Source organism: Coregonus clupeaformis, chromosome 7 (assembly GCF_020615455.1).
Source record: "Coregonus clupeaformis isolate EN_2021a chromosome 7, ASM2061545v1, whole genome shotgun sequence".
Taxonomy (NCBI): Eukaryota; Metazoa; Chordata; class Actinopteri; order Salmoniformes; family Salmonidae; genus Coregonus; species Coregonus clupeaformis.
Window position 1 is genome coordinate 29551501 of NC_059198.1, and position 23120 is coordinate 29574620.

The window sequence follows — 23120 nt, forward strand, 5'->3', positions numbered from 1 at the left end:
TTTAGCAGAAACTCTTATCCAGAGTAACTAGGGGTAAATGCCTTGCTCAAGGGCACATTGGCAGATTTTTCACTTAGTCAGCTCGTGGATGTGAACCAGCAACCTTTCGGTTACTGGCCAACGCTCTAAACCTTCATATCTCAAACACTGAAGTGATAAGGGGTTGGCCCAACTGAACATTTCACACCAGATTTGTATGTTCCATTTTCTGTGTTAAGAACATGATTTCAATATTTGTAATATACTTGCAATAAACTTGCAAACTGAGAAGGTATTTCAAACCAGCTTTGTTTGAATTGACCTTGGTGAAAATGTGTTTAAATTACATTGCAACAGAATATACAGTGGGGAGAACAAGTATTTGATACACTGCCGATTTTGCAGGTTTTCCTACTTACAAAGCATGTAGAGGTCTGTAATTTTTATCATAGGTACACTTCAACTGTGAGAGACGGAATCTAAAACAAAAATCCATAAAATCACATTGTATGATTTTTAAGTAATTCATTTGCTTTTTATTGCATGACATAAGTATTTGATACATCAGAAAAGCAGAACTTACGTTTCCTGTAGGTCTTGACCAGGTTTGCACACACTGCAGCAGGGATTTTGGCCCTCTCCTCCATACAGACCTTCTCCAGATCCTTCAGGTTTCAGGGCTGTCGCTGGGCAATACGGACTTTCAGCTCCCTCCAAAGATTTTCTATTGGGTTCAGGTCTGGAGACTGGCTAGGCCACTCCAGGACCTTGAGATGCTTCTTACGGAGCCACTCCTTAGTTGCCCTGGCTGCGTGTTTCGGGTCGTTGTCATGCTGGAAGACCCAGCCACGACCCATCTTCAATGCTCTTACTGAGGGAAGGAGGTTGTTGGCCAAGATCTCGCGATACATGGCCCCTTCCATCCTCCCCTCAATACGGTGCAGTCGTCCTGTCCCCTTTGCAGAAAAGCATCCCCAAAGAAAGATTTTTCCACCTCCATGCTTCACGGTCGGGATGGTGTTCTTGGGGTTGTACTCATCCTTCTTCTTCCTCCAAACACGGCGAGTGGAGTTTAGACCAAAAAGCTATATTTTTGTGTCATCAGACCACATGACCTTCTCCCATTCCTCCTCTGGATCATCCAGATGGTGATTGGCAAACTTCAGACGGGCCTGGACATGCGCTGGTAGAGCAGGGGGACCTTGCGTGCGCTGCAGGATTTTAATCCATGACGGCGTAGTGTGTTACTAATGGTTTTCTTTGAGACTGTGGTCCCAGCTCTCTTCAGGTCATTGACCAGGTCCTGCCGTGTAGTTCTGGGCTGATCCCTCACCTTCCTCATGATCATTGATGCCCCACGAGGTGAGATCTTGCATGGAGCCCCAGACCGAGGGTGATTGACCGTCATCTTGAACTTCTTCCATTTTCTAATAATTGCGCCAACAGTTGTTGCCTTCTCACCAAGCTGCTTGCCTATTGTCTTGTAGCCCATCCCAGCCTTGTGCAGGTCTACAATTTTATCCCTGATGTCCTTACACAGCGCTCTGGTCTTGGCCATTGTGGAGAGGTTGGAGTCTGTTTGATTGAGTGTGTGGACAGGTGTCTTTTATACAGGTAACGAGTTCAAACAGGTGCAGTTAATACAGGTAATGAGTGGAGAACAGGAGGGCTTCTTAAAGAAAAACTAACAGGTCTGTGAGAGCCGGAATTCTTACTGGTTGGTAGGTGATCAAATACTTATGTCATGCAATAAAATGCAAATTAATTACTTAAAAATCATACAATGTGATTTTCTGGATTTTAGTTTTAGAATCCATCTCTCACAGTTGAAGTGTACCTATGATAAAAATTACAGACCTCTACATGCTTTGTAAGTAGGAAAACCTGCAGAATCGGCAGTGTATCAAAAACTTGTTCTCCCCACTGTATATATATCTATCTATATATATATATATATATATATATATATATATATATATATATATATATATATATATATATATACAATAAATGCCTTATCAACAAATTTTTATGCAGACATTTCCAGTTGGGGAAGGGGTATGGGTTGTGGCCCATCATATTCTATACAGCTCTTCGGGAGAGGTTGCCAAGGTCAAAGTGGAGCTATTATCATACTGCTGATCAAACAGTCTTTGGAATGAAGAAGGGTCCATTAATAGGGGCTAGGGTCAGCCTGAATCTGAGAGGTATCTATTATTAGGAGGCCAAGGGTGGGCTTGAAAATGGGCCATTGACAGTTGCTATTTAGAGCTTCTGCTTTCCCTCGCTCCTTCCATTAATTTATATAATCCCTCTGTCTCTTTTGCACCCCTTTGATAGTTTGATTTATGATCACCTCTGTAAACCTGTAGTATTTTTACACAATCATTATCTCAACTATGTCTTATAGATGGAGGGGTACCAGGAGGGACATGTAAGAGAATACAGATTTGTGTATGTGAAAACATAGGAAAGTTTCCATTCCCAATACTGTATATTAAGATAATATTTTTCCATTATGCATAATTGTTATGCATTTTCTATGCATAGTCTTTTATCTTTATTTTGAGTCATTTGTATGTCTCTTGCTGTCACGATCGTTGACTGATGACTCGTGGAACCAAGGCGCAGCGTGATAAGCGTACATTTTATTTAGTACACAACACACGAACAAAACAACAAAACGAACGATACGTGAAGTCCTGAGGTTACAACAACACAAACCTTTACGGAACAAGATCCCACAAACTAACAGACTGCCTAAGTATGGTCCCCAATCAGAGACAACGAGCTACAGCTGCCTCTGATTGGGAACCACCCTGGCCAACATAGATCTAAACGATCTAGAACAAAAAACATAGAAAACTAAACATAGAAAAATCCACACCCTGGCTCAACATTTAAGAGTCCCCAGAGCCAGGGCGTGACAGTACCCCCCCCTAAAGGCGCGGACTGCGACCGCGCCACACAAACACAAGAGGGTAGGGGCCGGGTGGGCATTCCGCCTCGGAAGCGGATCCGGCTCCGGGCGTGACCACCACCTTTTCTCCACCTCCCCGTTGCGCCCCTGGTCTGGTCCCGCTGACTGGAGCTGGACCCGACGACGGTGGACCAAACCTTACCGGCTCCGGACTGGAGCCGCTGGCCGGAGTTGGACCGGACCCCAGTGGAGCGGATTGCTCTGGCTCCGGAGTGGATCTGCTGACCGGTGCCGGACCAGGCACCGGTGGAACAGGCACGGGCCGTGCCGGACTGACGACGCGCACCACAGGCTTGGTGCGGGGAGCAGGAACAGGCCGGACCGGGCTGGCGACGCGCACCACTGGCTTGGTGCGGGGAGCAGGAACGGGCCGGACCGGGCTGACGACGCGCACCACAGGCTTGGTGCGGGGAGCAGGAACAGGCCGGACCGGGCTGGCGACGCGCACCACTGGCTTGGTGCGAGGGACAGGAACAGGCCAGACCGGGCTGGCGACGCGCACCACTGGCTTGGTGCGAGGGACAGGAACAGGCCGGGCTGGGACTGGGAACACGCACCACTGGCTTGGTGCGGGGAGCCGGAACGGGCCGGGCCGGACTGTGGAGGCGGACTGGAGGTCTGGAGCGGAGAGCTGACACAACCCGTCCTGGCTGAATGCCTATTTCCACACAATATGTGTGAGGCATCAGCACAGGACGTACAGGGCTGTGCACTCGTACTGGCGCTACAGCACGTGGCACTGGCGCAGGATATACGGGACCAAGGAGGCGTACTGGAGGCCACGAGCGTTGAGCCGGCACACCCCGTCCTGGCTGCATGCCCATCTTAGCACGACACGTGCGTGCGGACGTACAGGACTGTGCCGGAACACTCGCGGCACAGTACGTGGCTCCGCATAACACGGAGCCTGCCCAGTCTCACGCTTCCTAGCCTGAGTACGGGGAGTTGGCTCTGCTCTAACTCTAGGCTCCGCCAACCACCCTTTTAGCCCCCCGCCCCAACATTTTCTTGGGGCTGTCTATCGGGCTTCCTCCTCGGCCGGTACCCTCTGCGTTGCCGCTGCTCCTCTCTGTAGCGCGCCTCCACAGTCTCCTCCCAAGGACGGCGATCCATTCCGGCCTGAATCTCTTCCCAAGTCCAGGATCCCTTCCCGTCCAGGATCTCCTCCCAAGTCCAGGCTGTCTGTTCCTGGACACGCTGCTTGGTGCTCTTTAGGTGGGATCTTCTGTCACGATTGTTGACTGATGACTCGTGGAACCAAGGCGCAGCGTGATAAGCGTACATTTTATTTAGTACACAACACACGAACAAAACAACAAAACGAACAATACGTGAAGTCCTGAGGTTACAACAACACAAACCTTTACGGAACAAGATCCCACAAACTAACTGGTGCCAACAGGCTGCCTAAGTATGGTCCCCAATCAGAGACAACGAGCTACAGCTGCCTCTGATTGGGAACCACCCTGGCCAACATAGATCTAAACGATCTAGAACAAAAAACATAGAAAACTAAACATAGAAAAATCCACACCCTGGCTCAACATTTAAGAGTCCCCAGAGCCAGGGCGTGACACTTGCCTTTCACCTGTCTTGCACATAGCCTACTTTTCATACATACACAATGATTCAACACTTACATGTACACTCTCAAAGAAAACATCAATAAATAAAGATTGATTAAATAGTTAGGAGCATTAAATTCAAAATAGATTTCTCGAAAAACTTTGTATCAATGACAATTGCAAAGATCATTTTACAACCCATGCACAAGATGGCGCAAGTGTTTTTGCCAGACCATTTGTTTGTGATGAAAAAAATACAATTTATTCCGAGTTCAGGGGTCAAGAAAACGGAAACACATGATAGTGAATTTTGCGCGAAGCCTGCGCACAACCACTGATTAATAAAACATCTACTCTATTGGAGCGTTGCGTGGGCCATGAGTTATTCTCTGTGCACATACTTTGCAACTTTGTGAAATAGTGCAGCCGCACGTTGACTTTGTTCACAACTAACACAGCGTTGCAGCCACCCAATGTGGAACATTGGGCGCATGAGGCATGTTATTGTAAAAGACTAGCTAGCACATCTATGAGTCGACTGAATGTTGTTAAATTCTAGCGTACCCTGAGACAACTTACAATTCGTTTCATAAGCTAAGGTTTAAATTATAAACATGGACAAAGTCGGTATACACTCTAGAAAGGGGAGAGAGACGATGAAGAGACTCTCTGAACCAGAGCCTGACTACGAGGAAGAAGTGCTAAAAAGACACAAAAACGCCCAGGCAGTGACTGTTTTGGGCGAAGAAGATGCATCTGTAAAACTTCTTGAAGATCTTGTTTTTGGTGCTGAAGATGATCTTGTGGAAAGACTCGTGGAGGTAGGAATTCATTAGTTACAGTACCAGTCAAAAGGTTGGACACCTTCTCATTCCAGGGCTTTTCTTTATTTTTACTATTTTCTTCATTGTAGAATAATAGTGAAGAAATCAAAACTATGAAATAACATATATGGAATCATGTAGTAACCAAAAAAAAGTGTTAAACAAATCAAAATATATTTTATATTTGAGATTCTTCAAAGTAGCCACCCTTTGCCTTGATGACAGCTTTGCACGCTCTTGGCATTCTCTCAACCAGCTTCATGAGGTAGTCACCTGGAATGCGTTTCAATTAACATGTGCGCCTTGTTAAAAGTTAATTTGTGGAATTTCTTTCCTTCTTAATGTGTTTGAGCCAATCAGTTGTGTTGTGACAAGGTAGGGGTGGTATATAGAAGATAGCCCTATTTGGTAAAAGACCAAGTCCATATCATGTCAAGAACAGCTCAAATAAGCAATGAGAAACGACAGTCCATCATTACTTTAAGACATGAAGGTCAATCAATCCGGAAAATGTCAAGAACTTTTAAAGTTTCTTCAAGTGCAGTCGCAAAAACCATCAAGCGCTATGATGAAACTGGCTCTCATGAGGACTGCCACAGGAAAGGAAGACCCAGAATTACCTCTACTGCAGAGGATAAGTTCATTAGAGTTAACTGCACCTCAGATTGCAGCATTGGGCGCATGAGGCATAAATGCTTCAGAGTTCAAGTAACAGACACATCTCAACATCAACTGTTCAGAGTAGACTGCGTGAATCAGGCCGTAATGGTCGAATTGCTGCAAAGAAACCACTACTAAAGGACACTAATAAGAAGAAGAGACTTGCTTGGGTCAAGAAACACGAGCAATGGTCATTAGACCGGTGGAAATGTATTTAGAATTCAAGGCACACTTAACCAGCATGGCTACCACAGCATTCTGCAGCGATACGCCATCCCATCTGGTTTGCGCTTAGTGGGACTATCATTTGTTTTTCAACAGGACAATGACCCAAAACACACCTCCAGGCTGTGTAAGGGCTATTTGACCAAGAAGGAGTGCTGCATCAGATGACCTGGCCTCCACAATCACCCGACCTCAACCCAATTGAGATGGTTTGGGATGAGTTGGACCGCAGAGTTGAAGGAAAAGCAGCCAACAAGTGCTCAGCATATGTGGGAACTCCTTCAAGACAGTTGGAAAAGCATTCCTCATGAAGCTGGTTGAGAGAATGCCAAGATTGTGCAAAGCTGTCATCAAGGCAAAGGGTGGCTACTTTGAAGAATCTCAAATATAATTTGTTTAACACTTTTTTGGTTACTACATGATTCCATATGTGTTATTTCATAGTTTTGATGTCTTCACTATTATTCTACAATGTAGAAAATATAAAAAATAAAGAAAAACACTTGAATGAGTAGGTGTGTCCAAACTTTTGACTGGTAAAATGACTCAAATGTACTGTACATCTGGGGTGTATTCATTGCGCTGATTCTGTAGCAAAACGTTTTGTCTGTTACAAAACGTTTTGCAACAACTTCAAACGCTCTTCAACGTGAAGTAAAATCTGTTGGGTTCTTAAACGGAAGTTGTAGTTAATTTTTATTTTATGGTTGCCATTCCAATCCGAAAAGTCGGCGTAATGAATACACCCCTGATTCCATACAGAATGATGATGCTGCCTGCCAAGGTTCTTAAATATTCTCAGTGGATTATGTTGCCACATTGTCAGCATGGCATAGATGTAAATCCAATATTGATTGATAGTTAGTTACAACCAGGTACTAGACTAATAATCTCCAGTGTCATATCCGTCTGTCACATATCATTTACTTTTATTTCAGTTTTTATCAAATCAACTTCTTGTCAACAGGACAGAGAGGATGGAGGTGCCACATTTCTGGATGATGAGGATTCCAGCGAATCTGATGTAGAGAATGAAGCACGGCTGAAGGTTCAGCCAACCAGGACAGCAGTGTGGGAGGATGAGGATGATGATCTGGAGGAAGAGTTAGTACCTGGGACTGCAACGATGTCCTATTGTGTCTTTTCAGCATTGATGTCATGTACAATGCTTCAAACTTCATGTAACTACATTAGCTGTAGTCATGTAACCCTAATGTCAATTACATGGATATGTGAATCAAACATTGCTTGTATGGGCAGTTACTAGTGATGTGCATCTTTCCCTTTCAAGACGAATCGATACATATCTAGATATATGGGCTCCAGTATGATACAGAAACCAGTGCTTGACTTGGACAGAAATAGGTTTCCAGTACTCATTTTGGGTGCCGGTACTGTTTATATTTAGGTGCAGGAGCTCCACAATACTTTTGAGCTAATATTCTGTAAGATGAACAGGAGCTCAAGCAGTAGAACATTTGAGGTGCTGGTACTCTGGCCGAGCTGACATCTGTGTAAATGTCTATGGTGTATGTAGTCACCTGAGCTGAGCCGTAAGGGAGACTAGTGGGCATCTACCACCCCACTATCAGACTGGGGGGGCTTTCTTGCATCAAATTGTAGACAGCTTGACAGAAATGGTAGCAGAAGGTGAATGTTGAACTTTTGTTAAGCCTCGATCACACCTGCAGAGTCATTGCGCAAAACGGTACGCAGCATCATCTGGATGTGTGCAACAAAAGTTCAACATTCACCTTCTAGTGTACCAAAATGCAATGACGCTATCGGTGTGATTGAAGCGTTATTGGTCAGCGTGCGAAGCAGTGCACAGTTTGAGGAGGCTACTGATATTGCCTGGGGTTGTTCCGCATGCAAAGTGACTTGTCTGATCAATGACTGTCAACGCAGTTACATGCTTAGTTTGACACTGAAGGAGAGGACGCATCAGTTGTCCCAAAAGATCATAGGTACAGTGGGGAGAACAAGTATTTGATACACTGCCGATTTTGCAGGTTTTCCTACTTACAAAGCATGTAGAGGTCTGTAAGTTTTATCATAGGTACACTTCAACTGTGAGAGATGGAATTTAAAACAAAAATCCAGAAAATCACATTGTATGATTTTTAAGTAATCAATTTGCATTTTATTGCATGACATAAGTATTTGATACATCAGAAAAGCAGAACTTAATATTTGGTACAGAAACCTTTGTTTGCAATTACAGAGATCATACGTTTCCTGTAGGTCTTGACCAGTTTTGCACACACTGCAGCAGGGATTTTGGCCCACTCCTCCATACAGACCTTCTCCAGATCCTTCAGGTTTCGGGGGCTGTCGCTGGGCAATACGGACTTTCAGCTCCCCTCCAAAGATTTTCTATTGGGTTCAGGTCTGGAGACTGGCTAGGCCACTCCAGGACCTTGAGATGCTTCTACGGAGCCACTCCTTAGTTGCCCTGGCTGTGTGTTTCGGGGTCGTTGTCATGCTGGAAGACCCAGCCACGACCCATCTTCAATGCTCTTACTGAGGGAAGGAGGTTGTTGGCCAAGATCTCGCGATACATGGCCCCATCCATCCTCCCCTCAATATGGTGCAGTCGTCCTGTCCCCTTTGCAGAAAAGCATCCCCAAAGAATGATGTTTCCACCTCCATGCTTCACGGTTGGGATGGTGTTCTTGGGGTTGTACTCATCCTTCTTCTTCCTCCAAACATGGCAAGTGGAGTTTAGACCAAAAAACTATATTTTTGTCTCATCAGACCACATGACCTTCTCCCATTCCTCCTCTGGATCATCCAGATGGTCATTGGCAAACTTCAGACGGGCCTGGACATACGCTGGCTTGAGCAGGGGGACCTTGCGTGCGCTGCAGGATTTTAATCCATGACGGCGTAGTGTGTTACTAATGGTTTTCTTTGAGACTGTGGTCCCAGCTCTCTTCAGGTCATTGACCAGGTCCTGCCGTGTAGTTCTGGGCTGATCCCTCACCTTCCTCATGATCATTGATGCCCCACGAGGTGAGATCTTGCATGGAGCCCCAGACCGAGGGTGATTGACCGTCATCTTGAACTTCTTCCATTTTCTAATAATTGCGCCAACAGTTGTTGCCTTCTCACCAAGCTGCTTGCCTATTGTCCTGTAGCCCATCCCAGCCTTGTGCAGGTCTACAATTTTATCCCTGATGTCCTTACACAGCTCTCTGGTCTTGGCCATTGTGGAGAGGTTGGAGTCTGTTTGATTGAGTGTGTGGACAGGTGTCTTTTATACAGGTAACGAGTTTAAACAGGTGCAGTTAATACAGGTAATGAGTGGAGAACATGAGGGCTTCTTAAAGAAAAACTAACAGGTCTGTGAGAGCCGGAATTCTTACTGGTTGGTAGGTGATCAAATACTTATGTCATGCAATAAAATGCAAATTAATTACTTAAAAATCATACAATGAGATTATCTGGATTTTTGTTTTAGATTCCGTCTCTCACAGTTGAAGTGTACCTATGATAAAACTTACAGACCTCTACATGCTTTGTAAGTAGGAAAACCTGCAAAATCGGCAGTGTATCAAATACTTGTTCTCCCCACTGTATTTTCTGAAGGTAGAAAGAAAGTAATATGAGCAAAACCTTTCAGTGAATCAACGATTCATAACATTTGAATCGATTTTCTGACCGATGCATGGTACATTTAAGATACTAACCGATCTAAACACTTGAACCGGGGAACGATGCGTATCGGTGAACCGTTACATCCCTAGCAGTTACGTCACTGTTTTTTATTCATTCTTCCATGATCTTTCCCTCCCGTTTCCTAGAGTGGACATGACACACCGGTTCCGTAGAGACCTGACCAAGAGTGTGACAGAGGCCAAGATGTCCAAACAGAAGTTACAGCAGAGGATGAAAGAACAGTAAGTGGATATTAGTAATACAGCCATTGAGTAAATACCACTGGGATCTGGTGGTTCAAACTCACACTTCCAACTCATTTTTGCCAGGTTCCAAAAAGCAATGGGTGGAAAGCCGTCCTGGGCAGAGACAAAAGTAAAGAAAAAGAATAAGAACAAGAAAAAAGGTAAACTCACAAATTTGGTCATAAATATCTTCATGGTCCGTGTAATATGTTATGAGAGATGCCCCTCACTGATGATTGCCTACTATATAATGGTGATATTGTGTATATAGCAGGGTTCCCCAACTGATTATATTTGATCCTCCAAGTTTTCTGAAGGTTATTTTTATTTTTGGACATAAAAGATTGTAAAAACACCAGCAAATCAGCTCCAAGTGATTTTAAGTTTGGAAATCTGTTCCGAAGTATTCCCACGCATAATAGAGAGATACACACTGAGTGTACAAAACATTATGAACACTCTTTTCATGATATAGATGGTTTGAAATGATTGTTTTAATAAAATGTTTCTTGTAGTCAATTTGCAGTCTACAACTTATTTGTAATTATGTTCGTCCTGCGGCTGAATCTAGTTGATGATCCCTTGTATATAGTATACATTTGTGTCGTTTCAATAAACAATGTGTCTATTTTTAAAAATCTAAAGATGACTCTGATGATGAAGACTCTGATGAAGATGGAGACGACCTGATGAGGAAGACGGGCAACTTTGTGGGCTCATCCGACAGCCTTCCCAAAGGAATCATACGGGTGAGTTCTGTTCTCCCATCATCTCATCACTACTACATTTGAGATTAAGTTAGAGTAAAACAACCAGGTCTCTCTCTGACTGCAAATGGGGACTCTCTAACCAGAGTACTTTAGAGGCTTGGGAGTTACAAAACCATTACATTTTCCATTATTAGATCATGTGGTTTTGGCAATTGAGATCACAATAGTAGAGTATTTTCAACATCATGTTTACATGTGATACTAGTACATTTATCATGGATTTATTTAACTCTCTTGCAGATGAAGAAGTGCCTACACGCCAACAACGACCGGCCGTCTGAGGACAGGCTGACCACGGTGCAGTTCCACCCCTCCGCCCAGGTTGTCATGACAGCAGGGCTCGACCAGTCCATCTCTCTGTTCCAGGTATTCATTTTACTCATCAGCTTCAGTCTTCTCTCAGGCATTCCTGTGGCTGTCATCATGAGGCATGGTATAGGGAATGTCATAAACGGGCCGGTTGGGGCTATATGCTTTTAATAATATCCTCCAGGTCTTTTGTTTGACCATACAAACTATAAGCAAAAAATATATACAAAACTCTCAATGGACCACCAAACATCCTTAGGGATGATTATTTAAGGGTTATTTAGTGAATCTGTGACACTAATATTAATTACCTTCCACCTCACTCTAAATGTCACTCCTTCCTCTCCAGGTTGATGGGAAGACCAACCCTAAGATCCAGAGTATCCACCTGGAGAAGTTCCCGGTGCACAAGGCCCAGTTCAGCGTGGACGGGGAGCAGGTGGTGGCCACCAGTTTCAGGAACAAGCTGTTCTACATCTACGACATGATGGAGGGCAAGGTGATCCCTGTCCCCACTGTCAGAGGTGAGGAGGAGGAAGCCATGGGGAGTCACTAGAACCCCAAGGCTGTTAGGTAGTAATCTAACCTGTTGGCTGTTGGGTAGTAATCTAACCTGTTGGCTGTTAGGTAGTAATCTAACCTGTTGGCTGTTGGGTAGTAATCTAACCTGTTGGCTGTTGGGTAGTAATCTAACCTGTTGGCTGTTGGGTAGTAATCTAACCTGTTGGCTGTTACTAAGCTTGGGCGGTATCGAGATTGTCAAACCATCATACTGACCTTGTGCCATCCCAGGATATTCGGTAATACTGGCACTGAAAACAAACCCCACTGAGCCTCTGTAATCCGAAGGTTAGCAATGCTAACAAGTACATGTAAAATCTCATTGTGAACATTTTATACAGTCTCTGACCTAAATTATTTGCAGGACAGACATCCCAGCTCAAAGTTATACAAGTAACAAAAAAATGATACTCACAGTTTGCTGCACAATATTAGACGGCAACGCTCTTGATCCAGGAGGGGATTCTCTGCTGTTACCAAGAGAAGCTTGTTTTTTGCAAGAAGCTAACCAGCTAGATAACTACTGTAAGTTAGCAAACCAAATGCACAACTGCAGAGTATTTAGCACATTTTAGACCAGGGGTGTCAAACTCATTTTAGCTCAGGGGCCACATGGAGGAAAATCTATTCCCAAGTGGGCCGGACCGGTAAAATCATGGTATATATAACTTAAAAACAACAACTTCAGATTGTTTTCTTTGTTTTAATACTATCAACATAACACATAAAGCTGGAGCCTGAGGACAGTGTGTCCAAAATAGTACAAGCACAACATCACTATTAATCATAAAACACGTCAAGTTTATTTGAAAATTCTAAAGAAAAAGAACACACAAACACACAATGCCTCAGTGATTCACAGAACTGTTTCACAGATCACAGAACTATATCAGGGTGTCATTTCTCAGGCAGAAATGTAGATACAAATAATGAAATCCTGTTCCCCAAACAAGTGCAAGAACCACAGAGTCAAGAATAGGTTAAATATACAAATAAAATACAATCAATTAAAAACAATAGCACATCAACATAAAAACATATAAACATAAAGCTGGAGCCTGAGGACAGTGTGTCCAAAAGCACAACATCACTATTAATCATAAAACACCTCAAGCTATTTGAAATTCTGAGGACAAACAACACACAAACACACAATGCCTCAGTGATTCACAGAAGTATATCACAGATCACAGAACTATATCAGGGTGTCTCATGCAGCACTTTAAGTGGGGTTGCATAGTTTATTTGACTCCTGATACCTGGCATCTTTTAGCTTTCACCAGCGCATCAATATCAGGCGTCACATCCTGAGTGGCAGCCAACTTCAGGATGTGATTCAAGTGCTTGTGCGTGAGCCTTGAGCGCAGCTTTGTTTTATTTATGCTCATTACAGAGAACTTGCTCACAAAGATATGTGGTTCCAAACATGCACAACAGTTTTGCAGCGAGGGCTGTCAAGTTGGGGTCACCTGGCAAGAGATTCGGATAAAATGTGTCCAAGCCAGCTGCGGCAAATTTGCCCTTCAAATCCGAGTCACACTGCAAGTATATTATTTCAAGTTGGATGCTGACGGGCAGATCAGAGGGATTCACGGTTAATGGCGAACAAAAAACGTTGAAGTCTTTCTCCAGTTCACCAAAAATCTGAAAGCGTTGCTCAAACTCCCTTAACAGTCCCGTTATTTTATCTTTGAACCGCTTCATGTCTGCCACATGTTGGGTCGCGCACACATTTTTCAGACAGGGGAAGTGAGCTGCATCACCACCGGCGAGTTGCGTCTCCCACAATGACAGCTTCAACTTGAAAGAACGTATGCTGTCATAATACTGCGTGGCAACTTTGTTGCACCCTTGCAGCTGTTTGTTCAAGTAATTCAGGTGCTCTGTAACATCCACCATAAATGTAAGGTCCTGCATCCATTCTGCGGAATGAAATTCTAACACTGGTTTGCCCTTTTCTTCCATGAACTGTTCAATTTCTTCTCGTAAATCAAAGAAACGCCTCAGCACAGCACCTCGGCTTAACCATCTTACCTCAGTGTGGTATGGCAGGCCATAGATGTGGTCTTTCTCTCTGAGAAGGCTGTCAAACTGACGTTGATTCAGGCTTCTGGATCGGATGAAATTAACAGTTTGGATAATATAATAATAATAATATAATAATAAAATAATATATTAATATAATAATAATATAATAATAATAATAACCACCTTCATGACGTTATCCATCTTTAATGACTTGCAACACAAAGCCTCCTGGTGCAAAATACAGTGAAAAGTCCAAAAATCACGTCCTCCATTTGCAGATTGCACTTTCTCTCTGAACTTTGTCACAACGCCTGCTTTTTTCCCGATCATTGAGGGCGCACCATCTGTAGCCAGGCTGACAGCGCGGGACCAGTCCACTCCGACCCTGTCCAGCGCGCTGACGAGTGCAGTGAAAATATCAGCTGCTGTCGTTGTATCTGTCATCGGCACCAACTCCACGAACTCCTCGGTGACGGTCAATGTGTCATCAACTCTGCGGATGAAAATGGCCAGTTGTGCAACATCTGTAATGTCCGTGCTTTCATCAATTGCAACCGAAAACGCAATAAATTACTTTACTTTTTGCTTCAACTGGCTGTCCAAATCCACTGAAAGATCGGAAATCCTGTCTGCAACTGTGTTTCTTGTCAGGCTGATATTTGCAAAAGCCTGGTGCTTTTCAGGGCACACAATCTCCGCTGCCTTCATCATGCATGTTTTTACAAATTCACCCTCACTAAATGGTTTTGAAGCCACTGCGATTTCATTAGCAATGAGGTAGCTAGCTTTCACTGCAGCGTCACTGATGTCTCGGCTGTGAGTAAACACAGACTGCTGTTTCTTCAGACCCGCCAACAGTTCATTCACCTTCTCTCTTCTCCGCTGTCCTTGAAAGTTGTCATATTTGTCGGCATGAAGACTCACATAGTGGCGACGAAGGTTATATTCTTTCAGCACTGCAACATGCTGTGAATACACCAAACATACAGCTTTCCCATTCAATTCCGTGAATAAATAGAAGGATGACAATTTTTCTTGGAACACTCTGCACTCTGCACTCTGCGTCCACTTTTCTCTTTTTTGACAGAGACATATTGGGGCAATGAGGGTGCCAAAGCACATAATGTTAAAAGTAGAAGCCGTAATAAATATCGCGGGCAAAACAAAGTAGCTCATCCGGACTGGCTGCACTTGCTTGACCTATTTGCTCTGCCCCGGTATAAACAGTTTGCTTGCTTAACACAATTGCTATTGCGCCATCCAGTGGACACAATTGGAACAGCAGTTTCTTTTATTGAAAAATTGCAGATCATTTTTATACTTTACAAAATCATCTCGCGGGCCGGATTAAACCTGTTTGCGGGCCTGATCCGGCCCGCGGGCCGGACGTTTGACACCCCTGTTTTAGACAGTTAACTTAATAGTTAGAAGATATCTAGCAAACATTTAGTGGTGTAACTCGGGGAAAGGGGGATACCTAGTCAGTTGTACAACTGAATGTATTCAACTGAAATGTGTCTTCCGCATTTAACCAAAAGCCTCTGAATTAGAGAGGTGCGGGTGGCTGCCTTAATCGACATCCACGTCATTGGCGCCCGGGTAACAGTGGGTTAACTGCCTTGCTCATGGGCAGAATGACAGATTTTTGCCTTGTCAGCTCGGGAATTCGATCCAGCAACCTTTCAGTTACTGGCCCAACGCTCCTACCCGCCAGGCTACCTGCCGCCCCTAGATCACATGGCACGTGGTGCAAAACATTGAGTGACTTACAAGGCTCCGGGTCTCTCGTCGTTGTGTGCTTGAACACCAAACACCATGTGACTGGGAACTACCGGTAAGCTTCATAATGAAAGATTATGTGACCGGTGAAATGGAGAACGGGAACTGCTTTATTTCCTAACGTATTGCACAAGTTGACTGCAGGTATTTACTTAAAAAGTAGCTACAAATATTCAAATGTATAGAAAATAAAGTTTCAACTGTATTGACGCTATTGAAAACCATCCCGTGGCTATTTCCAAATACCCTGTTATACCGTATACCGCCCAAGCCTAGTTATTACTGAGCAAATTACTGTGTTCTGTGATTGGTTTAAACATAAAATCACTGTATATTCTCAGCCAGACTGTTATTTTTTTAATGGGTGTGATTGAGTGCAGTAACAATTATGGTTGTCCCCCAGGTCTGAGGGAACAGAGGGTGAAAGAGTTTGAAGTCTCCCCTGATGGAGAATCCCTCCTTCTCACTGGCGCCTCCGGATACCTCCACGTATTAACAATGAAGGTAGGTGATTGTAGATGGCAAATACCTGATATACCACACATCCAAAATGGATCAAAACATAAGAATCCATTTTGGATCAGGAGCATACATGCATTGCATAAATGTCAGTATTTTCTCATTTGTTGTTTCTTTCAGACAAAGGAGGTAGTGAAAAGCATGAAGATCAACGGAAACATTACGGGAGTGGCTTTCTCACACGACGGCAGCAAAGTCTTCACCAATTCTGGTGGGTTTTACACACAGCCCCATCCTAATCACATCCTAAAGCCTTTTTTAGATCATTTTAGTTAAAGCTGCAATATGTAACTTTTTGGGCGACCTGACCAAATTCACATAGAAATGTGAGTTATAGATCTGTCATTCTCTTTGAAAGCAATTCTAAAAAGCGGTAGATATGTTTTTGTGTCTTTTACTTTCGGTTTTGTACACCTGCTGAAAATACAATATTTTTGTTTATGGAAAATATATTTAACAGCGGTTTAGATGGTACAATGATTCTCTACACCAGTGGTCACAAACCGGTCCATCTCCAAGGCATTCCTAGTCGGTCACCAAACATTTCTGTATAAAAACAACGATAAAGCCTTGTGTTCCTATTTTTTGTGTTTGTTTCGTGCTGTTGGCGGTCGGGGCACTTGATTCACCCTAGCACTGGGAAGGCAAAGTGTTCCCATTTTGAAAAATGTCATGTGTCTGAAGGTAGAACTCCACTTACCCGGCAGGCCCAGAGAGCAAATCAAGTGCACCTACAGGCCTACCGCTGGCCAATCAGATGGCTCAGATCACCGTGTCTGCACAGTTTCCTCGAGCCATAGACTGTAAAAAGAAGCCTCGAGCGCACAGCAAAGTTGATACTGTGAGATTTCGTAACTTTTAAAACCATGACTTGAGAGAGACTCAACGAATACAGCAAAGAGCTACTGTTTTTATGAGTAAGTTCATGTTTAAGTTGTTATTCAGCACTGTCGATGCGCGTTCTCCCTACTTCCACTCATACTACAAACCAGTATAGCAAAGTGTTATTAGCGGCGTGTCTCTTTTTTTATATCGAGTAATATTTCACTTTAACTGGCCATCGGATTAACAACATGAATTGGTGCATGAGGCAGAAATAATGCAGTGCGACTTGAGTTTCTCCATCAGCTGGAAGACTGTGTTCCCTTTTCTGGTGAGAGGCAGCCTCACCGCTGCTCTCTCCTTCCCCTCAGACTGATCATCAGATGCAGGCCATCAGTCCAGTAAAATAAATAAAAGCAGTGCCTTAAGTAATACAGCAAATTATCTATTACCAGTGTGATCATATACCTACAATTTTGAAATATAATTTCTAACAGGTCTGAGAAGAACAACATTGGCAGGGTAATTCAAGCGTAGCCAATATTCAGTGATAATATGTTGGGCATACAGTGGGGGAAAAAAGTATTTAGTCAGCCACCAATTGTGCAAGTTCTCCCACTTAAAAAGATGAGAGAGGCCTGTAATTTTCATCATAGGTACACGTCAACTATGACAGACAAAATGAGGGAAAAAAAATCCTGAAAATCACATTGTAGGAGTTTTTAATGAATTTATTTGCAAATTATGGTGGAAAATAAATATTTGGTCAATAACAAAAGTTTCTCAATACTTTGTTATATACCCTTTGTTGGCAATGACACAGGTCAAATGTTTTCTGTAAGTCTTCACAAGGTTTTCACACACTGTTGCTGGTATTTTGGCCCATTCCTCCATGCAGATCTCCTCTAGAGCAGTGATGTTTTGGGGCTGTCGCTGGGCAACACGGACTTTCAACTCCCTCCAAAGATTTTCTATGGGGTTGAGATCTGGAGACTGGCTAGGCCACTCCAGGACCTTGAAATGCTTCTTACGAAGCCACTCCTTCGTTGCCCGGGCGGTGTGTTTGGGATCATTGTCATGCTGAAAGACCCAGCCACGTTTCATCTTCAATGCCCTTGCTGATGGAAGGAGGTTTTCACTCAAAATCTCACGATACATGGCCCCATTCATTCTTTCCTTTACACGGATCAGTCGTCCTGGTCCCTTTGCAGAAAAACAGCCCCAAAGCATGATGTTTCCACCCCCATGCTTCACAGTAGGTATGGTGTTCTTTGGATGCAACTCAGCATTCTTTGTCCTCCAAACACGACGAGTTGAGTTTTTACCAAAAAGTTATATTTTGGTTTCATCTGACCATATGACATTCTCCCAATCCTCTTCTGGATCATCCAAATGCACTCTAGCAAACTTCAGACGGGCCTGGACATGTACTGGCTTAAGCAGGGAGACACGTCTGGCACTGCAGGATTTGAGTCCCTGGCGGCGTAGTGTGTTACTGATGGTAGGCTTTGTTACTTTGGTTCCAGCTCTCTGCAGGTCATTCACTAGGTCCCCCCGTGTGGTTCTGGGATTTTTGCTCACCGTTCTTGTGATAATTTTGACCCCACGGGGTGAGATCGAGGGAGATTATCAGTGGTCTTGTATGTCTTCCATTTCCTAATAATTGCTCCCACAGTTGATTTCTTCAAACCAAGCTGCTTACCTATTGCAGATTCAGTCTTCCCAGCCTGGTGCAGGTCTACAATTTTGTTTCTGGTGTCCTTTGACAGCTCTTTGGTCTTGGCCATAGTGGAGTTTGGAGTGTGACTGTTTGAGGTTGTGGACAGGTGTCTTTTATACTGATAACAAGTTCAAACAGGTGCCATTAATACAGGTAACGAGTGGAGGACAGAGGAGCCTCTTAAAGAAGTTACAGGTCTGTGAGAGCCAGAAATCTTGCTTGTTTGTAGGTGACCAAATACTTATCTTCCACCATAATTTGCAAATAAATTCATTAAAATTTGATTTTCTGGATTTTTTCTTCTCAATTTGTCTGTCATAGTTGACGTGTACCTATGATGAAAATTACAGGCCTCTCTCATCTTTTTAAGTGGGAGAACTTGCACAATTGGTGGCTGACTAAATACTTTTTTCCCCCACTGTATAGCCTACGACAAACCTCATTGCTACAGATCAGTTTTTAATTGGTTAATGTTTCATACATAGGCTTCTGGTTTTTGTCATATAAAAAAATAAAATAAGATATTGGCTTGCATTTTGACTCAAAGTGACCACTGCATTGGTGACCATTGCTTGTTTTGTCACTTTTAGCAGAATGCGAATGGCGGAGCGATTTCTGCATATTGCACCTTTTTAGTACCTGTATGTACTAAACCTTTTTGATGTTGCAGAGGAGGGTGAGGTGTACATATGGGACATGAGGAGCAGTAAATGCCTGAACAGGTTCACAGATGATGGCTGTGTGAGTGGGACCTCCATAGCTGCATCCAGGAATGGACAGTATCTGGCCTGCGGGTGAGTCAGCCATTTTGTTTTCATAAGGTTGTTGGTGTGTAGCTCCTTTATTCATTCATCCATTTCCTTGCTGATATGATTCAGCAGCGATTGACCCTGTCGTTTTGTGATCAAACCATTGCAATGTTTGTATTGTCCTGTTTGTCTTACTTCAGATGTCTTTTTTAGTTTTTATGCATGATTCTGCCACAAAACCTTCAGGATAATTGGGTTGTTCCACCAATTAGGTGCCTTTTTAAGAAGTGTAACACATTTTAACATTCTGTCATAAAGAGCACGTTCAATTTAATAAAAAACAAGTTTTCCCACTTTTTAAGAGGTTAAATAAAACAATTATAGTGAATGCCTATTAAGTGCCAAATAAAGTAACAGGGTTGATGATTTCATCTTTAATCAGCCATAAATTTCATTGTGACAGGGGGAATGTAATCTTGTTTAGTGCAACATGAAGTGTTAATTTAAAAAATGTCTAGCATGTCTATCTATGGATTACAGGGTTGACGTGTTATGCTCAACCCGCTCAGTTTTCCACCACAAAACACCAGAAAATGGCCAAAAAGAGTAGAACCAGCTCACCTGCTTTTACTCTATGATTTGACTGTTAGATGTTCTATGGGGGGGGGGGGTATTTAAAAAGCAATAGTTTCATTATATTAAAACGAGAATTCAGTTCAAGTAACATTGTTGATCTTAAAATGAGGGACAGACTTAAATTAATAACATTAAAATAAATCATCTTCAGAAATGACTTTGTCAAAGCAACAAAATAACTAGGGCTGTACAACGATGGTGAAACTTGGAGAAATGTTGGGGTTAAGTGGGTTAAAATCTTCCTAGAGGTGAAGGTGGTTGACGGAGGGACATGTCATAATGCAGACATTTTAGCACTTTAGCAAGTCTTTATATAAAAAAAAAAAAAACTGATTTATTGAATTCTCCATGTGGTCTATCTTAAAGGACACGTCATTTAATATAACAATGTAATATTTGTGCACAATTTCTACTTCAAATATCAAAAGGCACCCATTTCGTGGAACGACCCAATTATTATTTTTTTATATAGAAATACAGTGGGGGAAAAAAGTATTTAGTCAGCCACCAATTGTGCAAGTTCTCCCACTTAAAAAGATGAGAGGCCTGTAATTTTCATCATAGGTACACGTCAACTATGACAGACAAATTGAGAAGAAAAAATCCAGAAAATCAAATTTTAATGAATTTATTTGCAAATTATGGTGGAAGATAAGTATTTGGTCACCTACAAACAAGCAAGATTTCTGGCTCTCACAGACCTGTAACTTCTTTAAGAGGCTCCTCTGTCCTCCACTCGTTACCTGTATTAATGGCACCTGTTTGAACTTGTTATCAGTATAAAAGACACCTGTCCACAACCTCAAACAGTCACACTTCAAACTCCACTATGGCCAAGACCAAAGAGCTGTCAAAGGACACCAGAAACAAAATTGTAGACCTGCACCAGGCTGGGAAGACTGAATCTGCAATAGGTAAGCAGCTTGGTTTGAAGAAATCAACTGTGGGAGCAATTATTAGGAAATGGAAGACATACCATACCACTGATAATCTCCCTCGATCTGGGGCTCCACGCAAGATCTCACCCTGTGGGGTCAAAATGATCACAAGAACGGTGAGCAAAAATCCCAGAACCACACGGGGGGACCTAGTGAATGACCTGCAGAGAACTGGGACCAAAGTAACAAAGCCTACCATCAGTAACACACTACGCCGCCAGGGACTCAAATCCTGCAGTGCCAGACGTGTCCCCCTGCTTAAGCCAGTACATGTCCAGGCCCATCTGAAGTTTGCTAGAGTGCATTTGGATGATCCAGAAGAGGATTGGGAGAATGTCATATGGTCAGATGAAACCAGAATATAACTTTTTGGTAAAAACTCAACTCGTCGTGTTTGGAGGACAAAGAATGCTGAGTTGCATCCAAAGAACACCATACCTACTGTGAAGCATGGGGGTAGAAACATCATGCTTTGGGGCTGTTTTTCTGCAAAGGGACCAGGACGACTGATCCGTGTAAAGGAAAGAATGAATGGGGCCATGTATCGTGAGATTTTGAGTGAAAACCTCCTTCCATCAGCAAGGGCATTGAAGATGAAACGTGGCTGGGTCTTTCAGCATGACAATGATCCCAAACACACTGCCCGGGCAATGAAGGAGTGGCTTCGTAAGAAGCATTTCAAGGTCCTGGAGTGGCCTAGCCAGTCTCCAGATCTCAACCCCATAGAAAATCTTTGGAGGGAGTTGAAAGTCCGTGTTGCCCAGCGACAGCCCCCAAAACATCACTGCTCTAGAGGAGATCTGCATGGAGGAATGGGCCAAAATACCAGCAACAGTGTGTGAAAACCTTGTGAAGACTTACAGAAAATGTTTGACCTGTGTCATTGCCAACAAAGGGTATATAACAAAGTATTGAGAAACTTTTGTTATTGACCAAATACTTATTTTCCACCATAATTTGCAAATAAATTCATTAAAAATCCTACAATGTGATTTTCTGGATTTTTTTCCCTCATTTTGTCTCTCATAGTTGACGTGTACCTATGATGAAAATTACAGGCCTCTCTCATCTTTTTAAGTGGGAGAACTTGCACAATTGGTGGCTGACTAAATATTTTTTTCCCCCCACTGTACCTAGGATTCCTGTAGCGCACTCGTTTTTCACATACATTTTCTACCATTTCTATTATCTCAGGTCAGCGGCAGGTGTGGTGAACGTGTACTCCCAGGAGGTGTGTATGCGGCAGAACAACCCCAAGCCTCTGAAGGCCATCATGAACCTGGTGACCTCTGCCACCTCTCTCCGCTTCAACCCCACCTCCGAGATCCTGGCCATCGCCTCCAGGGCTGATGACGAGGCTGCCCGATTGGTCAGTCTCTCTCTCTCTCACACACACAAACCAACCTAATGTTGTCTTTGTCATCATTACAGCTATGATGTAAATAAGAGGTTTTATTAAAGCATGACTTGGATATGAATAAAGTTTGAATTTATTTAAAATGAAGTAAAACCATGTCTCCCTTTTACTGTCATCAATGTGTCTACCCTTATCATTTCAGGTTCATATCCCCAGCTTCACAGTGTTCTCGAACTTCCCCATGTTCCAGAGGAAAACCATTTACAGGGCCCACTACCTGGACTTCTCCCCAAACAGTGGCTTCTTCTCCCTGGCCAACAACAAGGGCCATGCCCCTCTCTTCAGGCGAGTCTTGTTTTTCCTGAATCGTTTTTGTATTTTCGGAAAGCAGAAAATTAAAACAACACTGGGTGATTTTTGATGCAAATAAATACATCTAAGAAAGATATTAGAATAATATTAATTTGGTTTATTTTTCTCTACTACATTTCAGGTTGTTGCATTACAAAGACTTTTGAAGAAGAGCATCGCAAATGGGATCAAGACACCAAGCTCCCTCAATACAACTAGCATTGTCTTCAAGAAGACATTTTACCATGAAAAGGACTTGACTTGAAGAATTGATTATTCACAGCAAGATACCATGTTTTCGTTATCCTGTTTTTTCCCCTTAATTTGAGCAATTACATTTTGTGTTCTGTTTTCAGAATGCACATCCTGTATATTTCTTTCGGTCTGCTTTAGGGTTTTACAAATGTTTGCGTAATGGATAAAATACAACTTAATTTCCTTGA

General features: G+C 43.1%; 1 protein-coding gene across 1 annotated transcript; it reads left to right on the forward strand.

Annotated features, from left to right (window-relative positions):
* The first annotated feature begins 4957 nt into the window (after positions 1–4957).
* Positions 4958–23120, forward strand: LOC121569642 (U3 small nucleolar RNA-associated protein 18 homolog). Its single transcript, XM_041880776.2, has 13 exons — positions 4958–5345; positions 7201–7337; positions 10040–10135; positions 10223–10299; positions 10784–10887; positions 11149–11274; positions 11567–11741; positions 15989–16089; positions 16225–16315; positions 19317–19440; positions 22164–22338; positions 22529–22671; positions 22820–23120. The coding sequence occupies exons 1-13, from the start codon at positions 5139–5141 to the stop codon at positions 22842–22844; spliced, it is 1581 nt and encodes a 526-aa protein (XP_041736710.1). The 5' UTR covers positions 4958–5138; the 3' UTR covers positions 22845–23120.

Excerpts from the sequence above, each read along its gene's own strand:
- LOC121569642 (XM_041880776.2), top strand. The coding sequence starts at position 5,139 with ATGGACAAAGTCGGTATACACTCTAGAAAGGGGAGAGAGACGATGAAG. Across the intron at positions 10,136-10,222 it reads CAGCAGAGGATGAAAGAACA|GTTCCAAAAAGCAATGGGTG; the intron begins GTAAGTGGATAT and ends CATTTTTGCCAG. Across the intron at positions 10,888-11,148 it reads TTCCCAAAGGAATCATACGG|ATGAAGAAGTGCCTACACGC; the intron begins GTGAGTTCTGTT and ends ACTCTCTTGCAG.